Below are 22,320 nucleotides of genomic sequence, written 5' to 3' on the forward strand. Positions count from 1 at the left end.
GGATTTACGAAGATTTGAAGATTCTGTGGATAATAAAAACCTGTGTACATTTTCAAGGCTGACCTGAATCAGAACCAGGCGGGCCTTAGAAATTTAAGGGCATTGTATTACTTAAAGAGTCCATTACATTGAGTCCCATCGGAGTGAATATCTGTGGTTCAGTCCCCTTTGGATTTCCATTTTTGGCTGCTATTCCTCCTACTTTTCTTCTTAAAGAAAACAGATAAATGTCTAGATCTACCTAAACTAGTTCTCAATTAATGAGTGTGTGAAAAAGTTCCCATTAACTTATTATGACTTTCAAGAATAATTATATTTCGTCATCCAATTAAAGAAACCAAGTCTTTGTACTAAACCAAAGTTTCATTTAGGACTTTAGGACTAAACTGGGCTTTTAAAACAAAGTATTTTAGTGGCTTGAATATTCTTGCCATATTATAAAGCAAAGAAAAAATACTAGATTTCTCCCATTTCTTCCCTTAAGATACAGCTTTCTGTAGAACGTTCCATGATGCCAGAAAGCATCCCCAAACCTCTTCCATAGCTTTTGCTCAAATATGTTAGCATTCAATGGAAAGTAATTGATGGACTAGCTCAGTAATGGTGAACCTATGGCACATGTGCCACAGGTGGCACACAGAGCCCTCTCTGTGGGCACATGAGCCATCGCCTCAGCTCAGCTCCGCTGTGTGTGTGCCTCCCACCAGCCACTAGGAGACATGTATGCATACGTGGGGAGCTTGGTGCACATGCAGAGGTCGTGCATGCATGCGCTGAGTGTATGGCGCATGTATGATGGTTGCGCATCCAGGGGGAACACAGCGGGGAGGTGTCACATGCACTTGCATGGGGGGCAGGTGGAGCGCAGGTGGTGCACACGCACTGCATTATGGGTCCGTGCGCACTCGCACGCTTTCAGCACACAATGACAAAAAGGTTAGGCATCACTGGACTAGCAGATTTAGTTAGATAATATTGGATTTCTCTTCTAAACTATACTTACCCAGCATCTGAGCTATTACCGCAGAGCAAGGCATCCTTTGCACCTTCCAAGTAGTAAAAGTGATCTGGTAAGGGGAAAAAAACAACCTTATGATATTTTCATTCATATCATAGTCACAGTTTTCTGTTTGTCGCAGAAGACATTTTCACACTAAGAGTCACAATCCAATAAACCATCCCGATACATTGGAAAGTAATCAAGAGACACAGAAGAGATTTCTACTTTTGGTAGAAATTGGTATTCCATGCACAATATTTCGCAGTTTTGCTCTCCTGATTGTGGAAAATCCAGAAATTTCTGTTGATGCTCTATACCATTATTATTAATTATATGGAAGAAAAAAATTAAACAAAAATCTTTATCATTTCATTTCATTTCATTTATTGGATTTGTCAACTGCTCCCTCTCCCCAAGGGGACTCGGGGCGGTGTACAGACAGAATAAAATACATTATATACAACGATTACAAAACCCCATAAAAACAAATTAAACACAAGTCTGTACAATAGTGCAAAAATTAATCAGATTAAAACCAAATTAAAATACCCCAAATTTTAAAATGCCCAGCCAGGAGAGTTGAGGGATTAGATCATCATTGTGATTGGGCCAGGCCAGCTAATTGGAATATGTGGGTCTTGAGTTTCTTACGGAAGGAGCGGAGATCAGTAATGGTTCTAATGTCAGGGGGGAGGTCGTTCCAGAGGGTCGGGCCCATCACAGAGAAGGCCCTACTCCTGGGCGTCGCCCGCTGGCATTGTTTGGCGGACGGCACCTGGAGGAGTCCCTCTCTGTGAGAGCGAATTGGTCGCAGGGATGTATGGGGTAGGATGCGATCCCGCAAATAACTAGGTCCTGAGCCATGGGGCGCTTTAAAGGTAAGAATCAACACCTTGAAACGCACCCGAAAAGCTACAGGCAGCCAGTGCAGCTCGCGCAGGAGAGGTGTTACATGGGAGTACCTAGTACTCCCCATAATTGCCCGCGCGGCCGCATTCTGCACCAGCTGCAGCCTTCGGGTGCATCTCAAGGGGAACCCCATGTAGAGAGCATTGCAGTAATCCAGACGGGACGTCACAAGGGCATGAGTGACTGTGCGAAGGGCGTCCTGGTCCAGTAGGGGGCGCAATTGGCGCACCAGGCAAACCTGGTGGAACGCCCCCCTAGCCACGGCCATCACATGGTCGTCCAGCGACAGCCGCGCGTCTAGGAGGATGCCCAAATTGCGCGCCCGGTCCACGGGGGGGAGTTGCTCACCCCCACTGGCCAGAGATGGAACCCACTGGCTGAACCGGGGTGCCGGTAGCCACAGCCACTCCGTCTTGGAAGGGTTGAGCTTGAGTCTGTTGTCGCCCATCCAGACCCGTACGGCCTCCAGGCACCGGGACATCACCTCGACGGCTTCGTTGGGGTGGTTCGGGGTGGAGATGTATAACTGAGTATCATCGGCATACAGATGATACTCAACCCCGAAACCTCGAATGATCTCCCCCAGCGGCTTCATATATGTATTGAACAGGAGAGGTGAGAGTACCGAGCCCTGTGGCACCCCACAAGTGAGTGGCCTCAGGGTCGACCTCTGCTCCCCTGCCAACACACATTGCGTCCGTCCGGAGAGGTAGGAGGAGAACCACCGCAGCACGGTGCCCCTCACCCCCAATCCCTCCAGGCGGCGCAACAGGATACCATGGTCGATGGTATTGAAAGCCGCTGAGAGATCTAATAGGACTAGGATGGAGGAACAACCCCCATCCTTAGCCCTCCAGAGATCATCCAACAACGCGACCAAAGCCGTCTCCGTGCTGTGACCGGGCCGGAAACCGGACTGGCGCGGGTCTAGATAGTCAATTTCCTCCAGGTGACAAGGGAACTGTTGCGCCACCACACTCTCTACAACCTTCGCTAGGAAGGGAAGGTTGGAAACAGGACGATAATTGGCAAGCTCTGATGGGTCCAGGGAAGGCTTCTTAAGTAGGGGCCTCACCACCGCCTCTTTCAAGACAGCTGGCAAGGACCCCTCACTCAATGAAGCGTTCACTAGTCCCAGGAGCCAGCCGAGGCTTTATGACATGTTTTTTTCAGTTCTAAACTTTTAAAACTAAAATTTGAATTTTTGCTTCATTGAGTACTTCAGATTTACGTGTTCCTGCATCGAAAAAAGTAAAGGCTTGCTATAATATGTGTATTATACAATATTCAAATAAGTAGAACCATTAAACAGTCCTCGTTTTTCATCCAAATAACTCATTTCAAATTTGTGTTATGAGCAAAATGACTATGTCTTACTTGTGTTTGTGATGTGTACAGCCTCTACAACTCTCTTGCCCAACATAAAGCAGTCCAAACACATCTGGGAGGCATGTGGATGGGGAAATAAGATAGACTAACATAGTGATAAGTTAACAGTGCACAATCTGTTCTTCTACCTTTAACAGCAACTTTTTAAATATAACTGGTCTTGTGACTAGACTTGTATGGGAGAAGACAAAGCAGTTAGGAATGCAGGTTAAAAGTGTTTGTGTGTGTGTGTCTATGTGTGTGTTGGTGTTCGCACCAATTCGGCTGAACCGGTAGTGGCGGCAGTGCGAGGCTCCGCCCACCCACTCAGATGTTATCATGGGCCTTCCACGTATGTGCATGCTCCTGCTACCGAAGAGGTAATAAAGATAATAGGATATTATTACTGGTGTGTGTGTGTGTATGGAATTCAAGGAAGTTGACTACCCTGATTATATCATATTTCCTGAATCCAAGCAATTCTTTATTATTATTTAATATCTTTACTTTTCTGTAACAAAAAAACCCTTAGGAATCCATGTGATTCTGTAAATGATGACTAAAATCTGATTTTCAAGGTGAAGTATTGCCAGTGTGTGAATATGAATTGCAATTAACATCACTATTGGGAAAGTGGGCAACTTGATTGATGGGAAATTGTCATTTTTCTCCAAACAGAGCACCCCTAGCATTTTCAAAGAGCTTTACTTTTTTTTTTTGACCTTGCAACAGAAAACTACTAATTAATTAATCTATATCTGTGACTGAGCATTTAGATTCAAATACAAAACATGAGTTATTGGTTATTTATTGCAACTCTTTATTGGTTCTATATTGCAACTCTTATTTGAAATGGTGTTTTTACTAACAGCACTGATTTCCCTTCATTTAAGCAATTCATTTTCAATGATCTATACTAAATGAATTAAATTTATATGGTAATTAGTCCAGAGAAGCCACTAAATGAAATTATCCCAGAAAAAAAAATTGTTTAGGTTAATTATTATTACATTATCAGCCCTATTGCCAGGCAGTGTCAAGCAAGTGATGTTTTCACTTTAATCAAAAAGACCACAAATGAACTCAATATTGGAAAATAAGAGTGCCACCCAGTGGAACAACTGAATGATGGTAGTGTGACGTGAGTTGATTCACAGCAATGTTTTTGATTCCACAAATATTTTCTGAATGTAGAAGTGGCCAAATACATCAATTGGATTTATGGCAAAGCTTAGATTCATATCCAAGTACTCTAGTGCAGTGGTCACCAACCAGTGGTCCATGAGAAAATTTTGGCAGTCAGCAGAAAAAATATAGGCATTTTTTATATTGCCCTAAATAGTATTTATTTTAAAAAAAATTCGTATCAGTGGTCCATGGGATTTAAAATTATGAATTTAGTGGTCCCTGAAGTCCAAAGGGTTGGTGACGCCTGCTCTAGTGGATTACTATTATTGCTGCTTCTGCTGTTATTTAAACATTACCTTTATTTTCCATATATTTAGACCACAGGAGCTCAGTTCCATTGTAGTATTCCTTAAAGCGTGGATCTTCAGGAGAAGTGTTATTCGGCCAATACAAGCATTTATGCTTCAAGTGACCCATAAACAACTGCAATCCTATTAGGGCAAACACACTCAGACAAAACAGAGTCAAGATCATAACATCTGAAAGCTTCTTCACAGACTGAATGAGGGCACCTACAATTGTCTTCAGGCCTAAAATAAAGAGAAAGGCATAATCCCAAATTAGCTTCCGTTCGAGCTCTAGGTGTTGGGACCTGAGATGAATTAAAACGTTTCATGCAAGCAGTTCCTATTTTTCAAAGTCATTTACCTTTTTTGCTAAAAGAGAAAGCCTTTAAACTCTTGAGACATGAAATATATATATATAAAAAGGCAACTATGCAGGAATATAAAAAGCGTCATCACCTAAACAGCTATGCGACTGGAAGCCAGCAACTTTAGTTATTCTTACTTTGCATACAGCTAAAGCAAGGGGTAGGCAACTGGGGTATGTGGGGTGTGTGTGTGTGATACCTTTAATTTTGAAATAATGGGTTAATTACAAACATTTCACATGAGAAAACACCCATTTAGGTAAAGATAAAGGTTCCTCTCGCACATATGTACTAGTCGTTCCCGACTCTAGGGGGCCGTGCTACTCTCTGTTTCAAAGCCGAAGAGCCAGCGCTGTCCAAAGACGTCTCTGTGGTCATGTGGTTGGCATGACTAAATACTGAAGGCGCACGGAACGTTGTTGCCTTCCCACCAAAAGTGGTTCCTATTTTTCTACTTGCATTTTTACATGCTTTCGAACTGCTAGGTTGGCAGAAGCTGGGACAAGTAACGGGAGCTCACTCCATTATGCGGCACTAGGGATTCGAACTGCTGACTTTTTTGATTGACAAGCTCAGCATCTTAGCACTGAGCCACTGTGCCCCTCAACACCCATTTACCAGATGTCAAATTAGCCCTTCTCCCCGGTGGTGGACTTGAAGTGCTCTTATAATTCCATAGAACATTAGAAGATGCAGTTTTGCTTCACAATGGTCTTATATACCTATATAAAAGGACTTGTTAACACAGCCAAGCAGGATGGCAAGCTAAGTCAGTAGCAAAGGAGGTGTCGTGGCATGCTGGTTCCCAGGGGTATCTTGTTGCCTACCCCTGATTTGATGTAAGGAATTTTCTTTTATCAATAGTAAATTTTTTCAAGCATGACTTGACAAGAAACAAGGCATTTCAAGCCAAAAAGTGATTTGGAAGGTAAGGCTTCTTAAGCTATATTCATGCAATATCCATGCAGTTCCTTTATTAGTATATTAGAAGGTTTACTAGCACTCTAATTTTCTAAATACGAATGTCCTCATTCCCAAATTATTTCAATAAGCAAAGTCTACCTGAATATGAAAAGTGCAACCATTTTTCATATTGTTGTATGAAAGATGATTACTGCATTTTTCAGAGTATAAGACACACCTTTTTTTCCTCAAAAAAGAGGCTGAAAATCTGGGTACATCTTATACATGCATTTTTTGCCTCCTGAAGCCACACCCCCTTCACCAAAATGGCCGTGCATACCCTTATGGAAGTTTTCAGAGAGCTCCTGGGGGCTGGGGAGGGCAGAAATGAGCAACAAACAGGCCGTTTTTTGCCCCCCAGCCCCAGCAACACTCTATAAGCCTCCATAAGGCTATGCATGCAATTTTTTTGGACAAAAAACAAAATTTTCTGCTTGTTTATGACCCCCCAAACTTCCACAAGCACTCTGCAAGCCCCCCCAAGGCTATTCATGCCTTTTATTTGAAAAAAAAATGGGCCCGTTTTTGCGAAAAATGGGAGGTTTGCAGAGTGCAAAAACTTTTTTTTTCCTTTTGGAAAGCTCTTTAACTGATTGATGAGAATTACATTGATCAAGTGCTGTGCCAGCAAAAACAAAGTTTTAGGTGCTGCAGGTTGTCAGCAATTTCCTTTTCCAGCACATGGATAAATACATCTGGAGACATCTACCTACCTACCTACCTTTCTCTCTCTCTCCCTAGCTATGTACAGTATTTCTCTCTTTCTCTCTCTCTCTCTCCCTCTACCTACCTACCTACTCTCTCTCTCTCTCTCCCTACCTATCTACTGTATTTCTCTCTCTCTTCCCCCCTCTATCTATCTACCTATGTACCTACCTACTCTCTCTCCCCCTACCTATCTACTGTATTTCTCTCTATATATCCCTCTACCTACCAACCTACCTACTCTCTCTCTCCCTATCTACTGAATTTCTCTCCCTCTCTGTTTCTCTCTCTCTATCCCTTTCCCTACCTACCAAACACAGTCTCTCCCTACCTACCTACTGTATTTCTCTCTCTCTCTCTCTCTCTCTCCCTACTCTCTCTCTCCCTACCTATTGTATTTCTCTCTCTCTCCCTCTCTATCTCTCTACTTTTTTAAAAAAAATGCCTCTTCAAAAACTTGTTGCGTCTTATACTCCGGTGCATCTTATACTCCGAAAAATACGGTAACTATTTTCATGTGCAACATAACATAATTTTCATTGCTATCTCATGCAAAAATGTGTTAAACTCTAAGGCTGATGTCTTCACCACAGCAAGAAAAAAAGGAATTGTTTCTAGACAAATAATCTAGATTAACAATTAAATGGGCCAAACAGATACAACTGCAGTTTTGACAAATTAAAATCAGCCTCTGGGTTTAACCTAGCTCTCACCTGGGATGACTGATATTGTTTTCAATGCCCGGAGAACTCTGAATGTTCTCAACGCTGAGACATTACCCAGGTCCACAAACTCTGTCACATATCTGCAATAGGGGAGTTCACACACAAACACAATGACAGGATATAAAGGAACAGTTGGACAGATACAAGGGACCTAACACCTTACACCACTTACATCTTACCTGGGATTACAGAAATAGTTTTCAAAGCTCTCAATACTCTGAAAGTTCGAAGAGCTGAAACATTGCCTAGCTTTATAAATTCTGTTATATACCTGTAGAATTAAACCACAGTTATTCAGAGTTGAGGTAGACTTCATGATACTTACCTGAGGATTTATTTGAGCTAAATCCTTTTGGTAATGAAATTATAATTTAGTTTTAGTGATTTTGCATTCAGCACATAGAGTGGAAAGTAACTCCCACTGTGCCCACTGGGAATAACACCAAGTGAATGCTTGTACGTTTGTAATTACCGTCAGTGATACATTTGCTAGCACATTTGATATCAATGATTAAAGATGCTTTACCATGTATGTATGGTTTTGTTAACACACTGAAACTGAGGTGTTTGTATTTCCATGCCTGTGTGGATGTATTATGGTGGAATAAAGTACCTCCTTACAATGGAGCTGCATTCAGCCCTATAAAATGCACCACCATATACAGAACTGTCAGTGCTTTTTTGGAAGCCTAGTAAATTTATGTATTACTAAAGTGCAGAAAAGAGCAACCAGGATGATTAGGGGCCTGGAGGCTGAAACATATGAAGAACAGTTGAAGGACCTGGGCATGGCTAGTCTAGTGAAGAGAAGGACCAGGGCAGGCATGATAGCAGTGTTCCAATATTTGAGGGGCTGCCACAGAGAGGAAGGGATCAAGCTGTTTTCCAAAACACCTGAAGGCCAGACAAAGAATAATGGATGGAAACTGAACAAGGAGAGATTCAACCTGGAAATAAGGAGAAGTTTTCTGACAGTGAGAGCAATCAACCAATGGAACAGCTTGCCTTCAGAGGTTGTGGGAGCTTCATCACTGGAAGCTTTCAAGAAGAGACTGGACTGCCATTTGTCGCAAATAGTGTAAGGCCGGGATGGCGAACCTATGGCACACGTGCCACAGGTGGCACGAGGAGCCATTTGTCAGGGCACGCAAGGCGTTGCCCTGTCAGCTGGCATGTAGGCGCTGCCCAGCTGAGTTCAGTCTTTTTTAAAGCCATTTTTCGCCCTCCCCAGGCTCCAGACTCTTTATAGGAGCCTGGGGAGGGCGAAAAGAGTCTCCCCTGCCCCCCTGGAGGCCTTCCGGAAACTTCCAGTTTCCTCGTAGGGTCGATTTAAGCCCTCCGGAGGCTTCGGGACCTTCAGGAGGTTTCCCTGAAGCCTCCGGAGGACTAAAAACAGCCTTATGAGCAAACCGGAATTCATTTACAGTTTCCTCATAGGGTCATTTTTAGTTCTCCGGAGGCTTCAGGGAAACCTCCTGATGGTCCCTGAAGCCTCTGGAGGGCCTCGGGGGGGGGGGGGCTGTTTTCACCCTTCCCAGGCTCCTATAAAGCCTCTGGAGCCTGGGAAGGGCAAAAAAAGCATGCAAAAATGGGGGGGGAGTGCCTCACATGCACACTGGGGGGTTGCACACTGCATTATGGGTGCAGCAGACCAGCGCAGCCCCCACCCCGTGCTCCCCCCCTTATGGCACGCAAGCCAAAGTAAGTTCGCCATCACTGGTGTAGGGTCTGCTGCGTGGGGAGGCAGTTGGACTAAATGACCTATAAGATCCCTTCCAACTCTGTTAATCTAATCTAATTTTTTTATATAGATGAACAATTTAGGGCCACAAGGGTGTATGTGTATTTGTATGTATATGTGTATGTGCATGTATATGTATATGTCTGTATTTCAGACAATCTGAATCAGTTACACCATATTATTCCATTATTGCTTTAACAAATGAAATTCTGACATTTAAGAAAAAGAGGGGGAAAATTGGATTAGATACAGCAATTCATCCTTTACATTCAACCTACTCCTACACTTCCAGAATACATTCTGAAGAAACATGGATTGGATTTCAGGACAAGCCATTTTGCTGAGAGAAACTACTTTACTGGTAAAGGGAGCTAATTATGAACAAGAAAAACTAATCACAACTGAAGTAAACATGAGATTAGTATGATTTAGTTGTAGTATCTGGTGACAGTTTTTTCCACTCTGTTCATAAGTGAGAATTTCCCACGGATTCTTTCTACCTTCTGGGATTCCTGTACCTATCCTAGAACAGTGGTTAGGGGAGGAGCACATGAGGGGAAATTTCTCTTGCCTATTATGCCCATTCCACTAAGAAAAAGCTATTTGCAATTCATAAACAATACAATTAATGTATGTCAAAACTGTCATGCAGGTGCAATATTAGTGATTACTGGTTTCTTTAAAAATACACACGTCACCTATGTAAAAAAAAAAAAGGCTGAATACTTACGCAAATGAAATTACAAGAAAATCAAGCCAATTCCAAGGATCTCGAAGGAAAGTAAACTTATCTATACAGAAACCTCTTGCAAAGATTTTTATGAGGGATTCAAATGTATATATTCCAGTGAATGTGTATCTGAAGGGGAGAAAAATCCAAGCAAACTGGTCATTCCTGCAGGATTTTAGTATTTCCTACTTGTTTTATTATTGAGGCCTTTTCCTTTTATTTGGTGCCTTCGATTATGGCAGAGGTTTCTGCACTTAAAACAATAATTTTCCTTTCCACTCCTCTGCCCCCTCCCTGCCCCCCACTTTCATTCTCAATTTCTGCTCCTACATCTTGGAGCTAAGGCCAGGAACATTCCCTTTATCAGAAAGATTATACTACTGGATTTTTCACCTTATTTTTATACTGAGCATAAAACACTACCATAGATATACATCTCATTTAAAGCTTTTAGATATAACAATTTAACTTTATAACTTTAGACGCAATGCTAGAGGACTGCTTTCAAATTCTGTTAGAGTTTTAAAGAGTACCTGTCACTACGTTATTTTGTTTGTCTACTTGAGCTTCTATTATAAGTTATACTGTAGAGAAGTGTTGCTTATCAGCAATGATTTACTGCGCATGCTTTCTAATACATCACACATTCCAGAGACTTCTTCCTTTTGATCTTCTGTTCGTCTTCATAGAGGACGGGCAACATTTGTTCTTGTCAAAATGTAACAATTAGATAGATTTGTTTATTTTCTATTTCTTATTTTTATATTAAAGCTTGTTTTCACTAGAACACGTTTTCGGGTTTTATTTTATTTTTTCACTTCTTGATGATATGCTGTTTGGAAAAGCCGTCGACTCCTAGAGCTCATTTAGTTCAGGGTGAAATCTTCCCTTGACAGTACCAATGTACCAAGTTTTTAATACAGAAAGGTAATGTTCTTCCTTATTTGCAGAGTAAGAAGGAAGATATATTAACAGAAGGAACATAGTATATTACTGAAGCGATAGACTAGCGATAAAAAGATATCAAAGCCCTTATTGTTTTATGGAAGCATATTACATGTTCTATTTTGGACAAGTAGTTCTTCCATCCCCCATAAATTCCATGAGATTTGGTTTGTGAAACTTTCTTTTTTCCTTGAATATGTACTGCACTCTAACCACTGCGCCACGCCGGCTCATGCTGTTATCTTCCCACCAAAGGGGTACAAATTGATCTAATCACATTTGCATGCTTTCAAACTGCTAGGCGGGTGGGAGCTGGGACAAGTAATGGGAGCTCCCCAGCTGCCAAACTCAGCATCTTTAACTGCTGAGCCATCATCTCCCATTAAATTGCATTAATCTATATGTATAAAAATGGCTCTCTCTGTGTGTGTGTTTGTGTATGTTCCAGCATAACTCTGGAAAGCCTTCCGCAATTTCAACCAAACTTGGTAACACAGATGACTTACTCTCTGGAAAAAAATACTGTGGGGGTAAGACACCCCTAGCACCACTTGGGGTGTGGCCGTGTGTCTGTCTGTGTGTGTGTTCCAGCATAACTTTGGAATGCCTGGGCCGCTGAAATTAAAAGGACTGCATTATATCTACAGTGTCAAGTCACAGTACTTTTGACAGCGATAGTGTGCATTTTGGATTCAGGTTCTGTTAAGATACAGCCTGTTGTGCCTTAAAATGGCTTCTATTGTACAGCACAGTGGAGTTGCCATGGTAACGGCTTCACAAGGGGGCGCCCTCTAATACAGGATTGGGATAATTACATACCCGGCCAACGCCAGTTTATCACTTATGAGTCGAAATAAAAATAGTACATGGTATGTATCTATTAATGTTCTGAAAAATGTATCACAGGCTCTTCTGGCTCAGTTACTGCTGTGAGTTGCCAAACAGCTGATCAGAGTACCAGGCATTGTAGCTGAGCTGTTTTCAATTGGCTCACAAAATTCCAGAAAATTTAACAATTGGCACTTGCAAGTCAGTATGAGCTGGCTCTAATACTACCATTTGGTATTTTTTTGGAGGAGGGTGGTGGAACCAAAAACAATCCATAAAACACCATATATGTTTTCTTCTTGTTGTAAATCTACATCACTGCCTAGATACAGTATTATCACAAGACTGTCTATAGAAGAGTAGGAAAACAAATAAATTGTGTACTTACTCTACCATCTTTGACCACTCAGGAGGTTCTTTCAAAGTCATGAATACACAGTTTGTGAGAATAGTAAACATAATAAAGATGCTGAATAATGTTGGATTATGTCAAGGAATATGTCGCAAATTCTAGACAAATACTTACACCTACCAATTCATTTCAATATATGTCTACTCAAAAGTTAAGCCCACTTAATTGAATGAGATACACAGGCATACATTTATTCTCTAAATAGCAATAGCATTTAGACCAGTGGTTCTCAACCTGTGGGTCGGGACCCCTTTGGGGGTCGAACAACCCTTTCACAGGGGTTGCCTAAGACCATCAGACTATTTTCGATGGTCTTGGGAACCGAAACACCAATTTTATGGTTGGGGGTCACCACAACATGAGGAACTGTATTAAAGGGTCGCGGCATTGGAAAGGTTGAGAACCAATTTAGACTTATGATTTAGACTTATATTTTGCTCCATAGTGCTTTGCAGCATATTCTTGAGCGGTTTGCAGTGTCAGCATATTGTCCTTAACAATCTGGGTCCTCATTTTACCGACCTCAGAAGGATGGAAGGCTGAGTCATCCTTGAGCCCCGTCAGGGATCAAACTCCAGATTGTGGGCAGAATTAGACTGCAATACTGCATTCTAAACACTGTGTCACCAATGTATCCATGTTTTTTTTTAGGATACTAGCTTATAAATATTCATTGTATGAATCGATGAATTTATTTGAAAATATATTTATAAATTCCACTTTAAAATGCTATGCCAACATAAAAGTTACCTACAAGGTAAATCCAAAGTTTTATTCTACTGATAGAAAATCAAAAGGAATCTGGTAACATCTTTTACAACCGGTGAATTGTGTTAAAAAGCATAAGCTTTCATGAGCTGTTGCTTACTTTATCAGATACTCAGGGTGGCCATAATAAGCTGAAGAGAAGAGAAGAGAAAAGAAGAAAAAGGAAAGAGAGAAGAGAAGAGAAGAGAATGGAAAGAGAGAGGAGACCGACAAAAAGAAGGAAGGAAGGAAGATTATTCCAAGTCAAATGATACATACAAAGAGAAGATTTTATCGATTTAAGTAAGAATATAATGTCATCAAAGTAATTAAAATTAAGGGAGAACATGTACATCTCTCTGACAAAAGAAACTGCTGCTGCTGCTGTTTAAAAGGCAGTTTAATAAGAGAACGTTTTACATTACTTCTGTTGTAAAAGGATATGAATGAACCAAAATTTTTATAGAAATTCTTCTAAGAGTACTGAAAGGACTCAGCAGGTATAAGGCAGGTGTGGCACTGAATCTGAAGATAGTCTTCCCTTTATTCAATACTATAAATGTCTGATAAGAGAGAACAAAACATATAAATGCAATGTTGTAATCATATTGATTGTACTTCTTTAGTTATACATCAAGTTGCAGTTCAAACGTTCCAGATAATCATGGTTTTCTATTATGAGGAGGAGTCGCCATGTGCTATTTCAGTGATGGCGAACCTTTTTGGCACCGAGTGCCCAAACCGGAAATGTGTGCATGCCCCAGAGTCCCAGAAACTCGAAGACCAGCTGGTCTTTGGGTTTCCGGGGCTCCGGCACACGCGAAGATCAGCTGGCCGGCACGCATGTTGACACTGGAAACCAGAAAAGCAGCTGGCAATGGCGCGCATGCCCACAAAGAGGGCTTTGCATGCCTCCTCTGGCATGTGTGCCATAGGTTTGCCATCACGGTGCTATTCCTTCCCTTCATAATTGTGCAAGAGGAGTTTTCAAAACTTTTGAATTTCATTTTACACCAAGCACAATTCAATATAATATTCCTGTTCTGCTATTTATTTACTTATAGAATGTATTACCAGCTTTCCTTTTAACAAACAATTATACTGGGGGTTTCAGTACAGCATTAAAACTACAAAACCTTCAAATTACAACAGCTTAAACCTGCAAAATCATCAAGCTTGCAAAATCTTAATAGTGACCACAGGATTAATGAAACTCAGAAGCAATGAATCAGTTAAAAGGCAGCATTTGCTGTAAATGAACCAGGAAGATTTCCAGACAGCATCAGGGTTGTGTTTGACCTGGGGGGGGGGGGGCGGGCAGAGGGGGTGTGGCTAGCTCGAATCACTCGTTTCAGGGGCACCTGTGGTGCCAGCAAAAACGGGCTTCCAAGCTCAGTCTCTTGCTTCAACAGCCTCCTGCAACTCTCTGCCAGTGAAAATGGAGCTAGGGAGTGCAGCCTTCCCGAGCTCCGTTTTCGCTGGCAGACTGTAGGCTGGTTGTTCACTGTTTCCAGGGAAGCTCCATGGGCCAGATCTAATCACCCCACAGGCCCGATCTGGCCCACGGGCCTTGAGTTTGACACCCCTGCACTAGCCAAACACTGCAAGTCAAGGTTATACAGATGACTTGTTTCATCCACAATCCGTAGCACTTATACAGGTGAAACCCGAAAAATTGGAATATCGTGCAAAAGTTCATTTATTTCAGTAATGCAACTTAAAAGGTGAAACTAATATATGAGATAAGACTCATTACATGCAAAGCAAGATAGTTCAAGACGTGATTTGTCATAATTGTGATGATTATTCATTAAGACCAGGGTCAACGCAGCCATCTACCAGGAGATTTTGGAGCACTTTATGCTTCCTTCTGCAGACAAGCTTTAAGGGGATGCTGACTTCATTTTCCAGCTGCCCACACTGCCAAAAGCACCAAAACCTGGTTCAATGACTGTTGGATTACTGTGCTTGATTGGCCAGCAAACTCTCCTGACCTGAACCCCATAGAGAATCTATGGGGCATTGCCAAGAGAAAGATGAGAGATATGAGACCGAACAATGCAGGAGAGCTGAAGGCCGCTATTGAAGCATCCTGGTCTTCCATAACACCTCAGCAGTGCCACAGGCTGATAGCTTCCATGCCACGCTGCATTGAGGCAGTAATTGCTGCAAAAGGGGCCCAAACCAAGTACTGAGTACATATGCATGCTTATACTTTTCAGAGGTCCGATATTGTTCAATGTACAATCCTTGTTTTATTGATTGCATGTAATATTCTAATTTTCTGAGATGGTGGATTTGGGGTTTTCATGAGCTGTAAGCCATAATCCTCACAATTATGACAAATCACGGCTTGAACTATCTTGCTTTGCATGTAATGAGTCTTATCTCATATATTACTTTCACCTTTTAAGTTGCATTACTGAAATAAATGAACTTTTGCACGATATTCTAATTTTTTGAGTTTCACCTGTATACTCATTTACTATGACCCACACTTTGGTTTTACTCTTTTTATAAACACTTACTTTTTTATTTGCATAATAAGGGTCCAGGTCTTCCAAGGGCTCAGACACGAAACGAGAAGGAATATCTCCATAAATAAAAGGCAACGGCTTCCCTGCTTCCAGGTCAGTATTTGGCTTTGGCTTGCTTTCATCGTGGTCCTCCTCCTTTTGCTCTTGCTCTACTTTTGGTTTGGCTTTTTCCTCAGTGATCCTTTGCTCAATTGCTGCAAGTGACTCCTGAGTGAATCGGAAGAAGCAATCGGGCCCTGGTTGTGCAAGCAGTGCGTGTGCCATTTTTTCATTCTGCAAGTTTTAATTACTTTTTAATTCCTACGAAAGAATGACCTGTGAGAAGGAGGAAAATCATAAAGAGTTAAAAAAGAAGCAGCAGCAGCAAGCAACAACAGCAAGAGCTTTTGTGTCTCTGTGTGAAACTCTTCCAAACTGCAACAGGAAAATATTCCATAGCTTCCTGACCAGTCAAATATGAACTCTTTATTATTATTTTTAGATTTTCCAAATAAGTTAGGGTTAAGGTTCTGAAGTTCAGTGAGAATCAACGGGATATGGAATCGTTAATCATCTACATTCAAAATCCGGAATTGACATTTTCTATTAATTAAAAATGCCATGTAGACATAATAGATTCTAAAGGTTTAAAACATTTGAATAATATCAGAAAATTGTATGTCAGCTTACTATTAAGTATTTGCAGGCAGAATCATAATATGCAGGAATCTTTTTCTTGTTCCAAAGTTGCACAGCAAGAATAATTATCCACGGATAATCAATAAAGACATTACACACACACACACACACACACACACCTCCTTCATCTATTGTTTAGCAGTACAAAATATTTATCAGGCTGAAAGAATGGCTTTGGGATTGTAAACGGACCTTATATAAGCTGCTGTAGTGGTCCTTTCCACTAAAAAGGAAAGAAAAAAAGGGCACAGCTATAGACTTATGACCATAATGGCAACAACCACATGTTCACCTTGTTTAACGATCCTTAACCTTGCCCTCTCCAATGTGGTCATTAAGCAACTGTTCTTGTCATTATGTGGAATATGGGGTACCTGAGTGGTGCAAGAGACATTGGGAGGCCTAGCCCAGGCTCAGGTCCACTTGCCCCAGGCCTCCTAAGGCACCCCCCCCACCCAAAGGCACCCCATGCTTCCCATTCCTTGAGGTCCCTGTAGGCCAGTGCTGTCAAACTCCTGGCCCACGGGCTGGATGCGTCATATACTGGCCACGCCCACACCCGGTTTAGCAAAGGGAGAAAAAGTCCCGATACATCATGTGACGTCTCCGTGATAAGGTGAGTTTGACACCCCTGCTGTAGGCTTTGAGAGCTCCCCCAGGTAATGTTTTTACAAAAATCAATTATCAGGCTGAAGCATCTTGACTGCAGAAGCCACGGGGGCATAGCATGCACCGATATGTTATTTGTAAAGGATGTAATCCACGAAACCTGTACGAACTGTGTGCCATGATGCAAATAATGCAGAGTAGGCAATTCTCATCGCTTGTACACTCATATCGTGACATATACAGTATGTGATGTCACTCTGTCCCCACCATCCTGGCCAGTACAAAATGTTCCATCTCAGCTGTAAGGGAAGAAGAATGCATTTGGCAAGCTGTAACTGCTTAGATGCCAAACGTAGCTTGAGTTTTAAACAGGCTGAGCACTTACGGTGATGATCATTATTTCTGACAGCCACAGGAACCGAAGACTGAAAAGATAGTGGAAGAACCACACAACACAGAACATCACACTGCACTTTGCTGAATGCAAATCAAGCACTTGTGCGAAAGGAAGTCCAATGCAAATAGCAGGTGCAGCAGAGTTGGTCCAATCCGAGAAAAGGATTGGATTGCCCCCTTCTCCAAGCCCTTGTTACTTATTTTAAGAAGCGGTTTTAATAATTTCTACATTGTAAATAATGCCTTGTTTAATTTCGCCCCAAACCATTGAAGAGTTAATGTACACCACACTTATGTGTACACACAGGAGGGAGCAGGTTCTTCTGAACACAGAGGAATTAACTTGGAATCACAATTGTGTTCCATGTGTACCTTCCCTAATGCATCTATTTTTACCTAAGCACCGACTTAAAAGAAAAAGGAATATGGAAACACCATCCACCTAAAGTAAATATTTATTTTAATCGGTCCATGTAAATTCGGCACACATTAGGCAAACTCTTACTTGTTTTACATAAACCATTTGTACGTTTACTGTGTTTTATAGAAGTCCATAACAATAATTATTCTAAAGCATTATTCAGCATTTTACTCTCAAAACCTCTTCACGAAGAGAAAACCAAACAAAGAAGGGAAGATCAGACTGAGATCAATTTAGGCCACAGTTTGATTAAAACAGAGACCCAGTTTGATCTTCTGGTTAAGGCACCAGGCTAGAAACCAGGAGCCTGAGTTCTAGTTCTGCCTTAGGCGTGAAAGCCAACTAGGAGACTTTGGGACTTTCTTTCAGTTCAACTTATGTCACAGGAAGGGGTGGGTTGCTACCGGCATTAATGCCGGTTCGGTGCAAAAAAAAAAAACATGACCGCGCATGCTCGCTTCGCTCACACCAAACGTGCACTCTGCATGCATGCGCATTTACACCAAAAAAGTTCTGGGCATGCCCAGAATGTTAGAAAAGGGAAAACATTATATTTCTGCAATGGAGAATGTTCTGCGCATACGCAGAACCAAAAATCAAGATGGCGCCACTGACAATAGAACTGGTTTGGGTGCATGGGTGGCCAAGTTACTACCTACTCGTCTGAACCAGTCCAGACCAGTAGGAACCTACCTCTGGTCACAGGGCTGCTGTTGTCATAGGAAAAACAGCAGGAAGAAGGAGGAATGTTCAATACTTTTGAGTTATAAAAAATTATAAAGGCGAGATTAAAAAAACTTAAAAACCCCAGAGGACTTCCATTGCAGTTGTACAGTAGTGGTGCACATCCTTTTCAACAGGGTGAATAATGTCTCTTTCATACCTTTCCCAGCATCTAAATTACTTTACAGCAATTACATATATACATATATATTTTAAGAAAACTATAGTTTTGCCTTACTGTCTGTTGAGGAGAAGAATAACCAAAGATAGAATCAAAGCTTGACAAGAAAATTGTGTTCCCTAGATGTGCAAATACAAAAAATGAGTGTGTAAGAAGGCAGCTTGTTTTCTCCACTACATCGTATCACTTTCGTAACAAACTAGCCGATAACCCGGCACTGCCCGGCGTATTTATGTATCCCAACCCTCCTTCCATGAACGTTGCCATAATTTCTAATGTTGGGTTTTTGTCCCTTACCAGAGGGGGGGGGGCTTTGTGGAGTACTGTGAAGCCGCTACCATGGCAACTCCACAGCACTGTACAATAGAAGCTATTTTATGGCAGTACAGTAGAATCCATTTTAAGGCACAATAGGCTGTATCTTAACAGAACACCCCCCCAGGGGTGTTAGGGCTGCCTTATCCCACAGTATTTGTGTATGTGTGTGTGTGTGTATGTATGTATGTATGTATATGTGTATGTGTATACACATACACATACGCACACACACTATATGTATATATGTATGTATGTATGTATGTATGTTGTGTTTTTGCTGATAAATAAATAAAGGGAGACTAGTATAGATCTATTTCAAGCTATTTAGCTCTCATCAGCTAGCCATACCCTTACCCTTACTGGGATTTGAACAAATACAACACAAATGTAACAAAGGCAACATTACAAATATGGTTTTCTGCCTGGATGGTGTCCTGGAGTGAGCCGAAGGACAGAAAAGGGAAGCAGAGTGTTCCCTCCCATATTTGGGCATACCAGGGGTTGTGACACAATACATACATACATACATACATACATACATACATACATACATACATACATACATACATGTATGTATGTATTGTGTCACAACCCCTGGTATGCCCAAATATTCTCTTCTATTTTTTCTGTTGGCCTTGTCCTTCGTTCACCCAGCTGCCCTGCCATCTCCGGCTGACCTTCCTTGACTTCTCCCTCCTGCTGCTGGTGACACTACACAAGGCAATGTGCTGCCTTGTCCAAATTACATGTGGTTTTCTCACAAGGCTAGGGAAATGCATCAAAGCCTTGCAATGAAGCAACATGCAATTAGGACAAGGCATGTGAAATGGTTTATATTTTTGAACAATTATTTTTTTTAAAGTAGGTCTCAGAATGAAAAATTGAAACTGGTTGCTATTTCCTACTTTGTACTCCAACTACAGAGCTGGTTTGGTACTGTGATTAAGGCACCAGGCTAGAAACCTAGAGAGTGTGTAAATTCCACTATTACCTTGGGCATGAAGCCAGCTGTGTGGTTTTTGGACCAGTCACTCTCTCCCAGCCCTGGAAAGGAAGCAAAGGCAATCCACTTTTGAAAAATATTGGCAGGAAAACTACAGGGACCTGTCCAAGCAGCCGCCAGAGCTCAACACAAAGGTTGTGTGGCTGCAGAGGGAGGAGGGAACCAGCTTGGCTAACGGGAGTATTCAGCATAGTGATTAACCTAAACTCTGATGTGCAGCAAAACAGACAAAACTCACATATTCATGATTTTACTAATGAGAAAGCCCAAAGCTGTTTGAATTTCTCAGAGTTTGGAAATGCAACAATGAGAACAAAGTCTGAACATGCTGAAGGGATATTCAGCTCCAAGTCACAGGGCAAAGCGTTCTCAGTCCACAGGTAGGGCTAGAACGATGCTTTTGGTTACCTGTCTGTTGGTAGGTAAATAACAGAGATGAGACTGAATCTCTTAGTAGGACTCTCCTTCCAGTGGCTGATGGTTTTGTGGTTGGGTCCTACGCTCTCTCTACACAGAGAAAGTAGCAGCAATTAGATCAACGGTTCCCAAAGAGAGGTTTTCCCTAGCTGATTTCTACAGGTGGCAAGTCAACCAGCAGCTGGCATTTCCCCCATCTCAGGAGGCACCCTTAGTTTACATAAAGGGGGCCCAAGCAGGTGAGGGAATGACTAATGTGTTTACTTGTAGCAGGTGGCTTAGATGCAGCTCTCTTGATATAAAAACAACAGACAAATGTTGAAGCTTAAGGCCAAGAGGAGCAAAAATTCAGGATCTAGAAAAGAGCAAACTTTTGTACAATTGTAAGAGTTTTATTACACGTTCTAGAAAAAATAGCCTTTTCATGATGTTTATATTATTTATTATTAGATTTCTCTCTTTAATTTTTCTCCCTTTAGGTGCCAGGCACCTGTGATATATTTACTGCAGTACAGTGATAAATAAAATGTGAAAATAGTGCCAAGCACACAGAATGCCTCACTGTTATGATTGAAATCAAAAGCATGTTTGAATACATCTAGTGTATGTACTACAGAGATTTCCTTCTCATTTTAGTTTATCTTCATTCAGTTTATCTGAATTACTAATAAAAGTATTTTCAAAACTTTAAATTCATGGATTATTTAACAAATCACAAGATATTCACTCACTGACATTAGTTTCATACCTTATTTTCCCCCATCTGTAATCCTACTTTAAATTATAATGTACTAAAATCCTTCTAAGCAAAGACTTTCATCATTTTTCTTTATCTCATTCTGTATTTTTGTATATTACCTTTCTCCCAACACTAAAGCATAATGCAGCAATAAATTTCTTTTTAAAAATATCAAAGAATGCAATATTTTTGACTTTGATTTGGCAATTTAACATGATAAGTATGGATTCATTTGATAATACAAATTGCACAAAGACTTAATTTTTTCCACTTCACTTTCCGCTTTTTAAAGACTCTAAACTCCCCCCAAAAGAGTTACATTTAGCATAATAACCCCATTAAGAAAACTTTCACTATTTGTGAATAGCCTACAAGACTACAAAAGGCATTGCTTTCTTACAGTTTTGTCTCATAGATTGAGCACATCAAGGGTCTTAATAGACCCTTGATAGGTTTTTAATAGGGTCTTCAACACAGAGATTTTACATACTGTCTTGATCACACAGCCTCCTCTGAATATGTTCTCTAACACACAGTAACAACATATGGAAAAATCTTGTGGTGACAGCAGGGCCGGATTTAGATGAAAAGAGGCCATAGGCTATTCCACTTATGGGGCCCTTTCGCCTCCCATTTTTAAGTTTGTAAATTACATGAGAGATAATAAAATACATCATTACTGTGATATAATATATCAATATATTAAATGAAACATGTTGTAATTGGTACTAACCTTTATAAAAAAATGTGGCATGGATAATAAATAAAAATAAAAGGCCCCTCTTGATCTTGAGTCCCTAGGCTGAAGCCTAGTTAGCCTATAGGAAAATCCGGCCCTGGGTGACAGTCAGTATGTTATTGCAATTAGGATAAAGGACTAAGAAAAGTCAGTTTCAAGTCAATTTAATAAAGCAAACTTGCTTGATTCGGGTCAGATCCTATCTCTGTCCAGCCTTTCTAACAATGTTACTGTATGGATACAATTGGAAGGTTTATTGTAGTTTCCTGATGTGATAAGAGAAGACATTTAATGAACAAGTGTGTATCCACTTAGAATCAGTAATTTCTGATTTGAAAAGTTGGTCAGTAAATTCTTGATTAGTAGAGAGAAAGATAAAAACTTTTCTGCAACAACCCACATTTTCTGCTAACACCAAGAATTTTCTTTCTAGAGCACTTTTATTTCATTTAAGGCTGAATGAAAATTAATGCAGGGCTATTATTGGTGCCCCATGATTTTTTCTGACAATAAAGGAGGGGATTCACAGATAAATAGCATCAATATTCAAATTCTAGCTGCCCCAGAATACTTATCAGATAGGATCCTATCCTTCAGAAATATTCCCACTTAAAATAGTTCATATGGTTGGAGAAAGCTGATTCAG

The 22,320-nt window shown here is 41.0% G+C and overlaps 1 protein-coding gene and 1 long non-coding RNA gene across 3 annotated transcripts in view; both read right to left on the bottom strand.

The window, feature by feature from the left end:
• Window positions 1-12,227, bottom strand: part of LOC309382982 (sodium channel protein type 2 subunit alpha-like) — a 72,701-nt gene extending 60,474 nt beyond the window's left edge. The window contains exons 1-5 of one of the 2 annotated variants that reach the window (XM_081934989.1): window positions 12,143-12,227; window positions 9,982-10,110; window positions 7,499-7,590; window positions 4,762-4,995; window positions 1,004-1,067 (exon numbers count right to left, since the gene is read on the bottom strand). In XM_081934989.1, coding sequence (XP_081791115.1) covers window positions 1,004-1,067; window positions 4,762-4,995; window positions 7,499-7,590; window positions 9,982-10,110; window positions 12,143-12,213 — 590 coding nt within the window. In that variant the 5' untranslated portion in view covers window positions 12,214-12,227. Of the gene's footprint in view, window positions 1-1,003; window positions 1,068-4,761; window positions 4,996-7,498; window positions 7,591-7,689; window positions 7,782-9,981; window positions 10,111-12,142 lie in introns of both variants that reach the window. The other variant, XM_081934990.1, reaches the window with a different exon arrangement.
• A 7,994-nt stretch (window positions 12,228-20,221) lies between these two features.
• LOC309382983 overlaps window positions 20,222-22,320 on the bottom strand; it is a 45,045-nt gene continuing 42,946 nt past the window's right edge. Inside the window, exon 3 of the long non-coding RNA XR_014173741.1 lies at window positions 20,222-20,286. This is a non-coding gene — a long non-coding RNA (uncharacterized lncRNA). The remainder of the gene's footprint in view (window positions 20,287-22,320) is intronic.

The sequence above is a fragment of the Natrix helvetica genome (assembly GCF_964273705.1).
Source record: "Natrix helvetica genome assembly, chromosome: 1".
Classification (NCBI taxonomy): Eukaryota; Metazoa; Chordata; class Lepidosauria; order Squamata; family Natricidae; genus Natrix; species Natrix helvetica.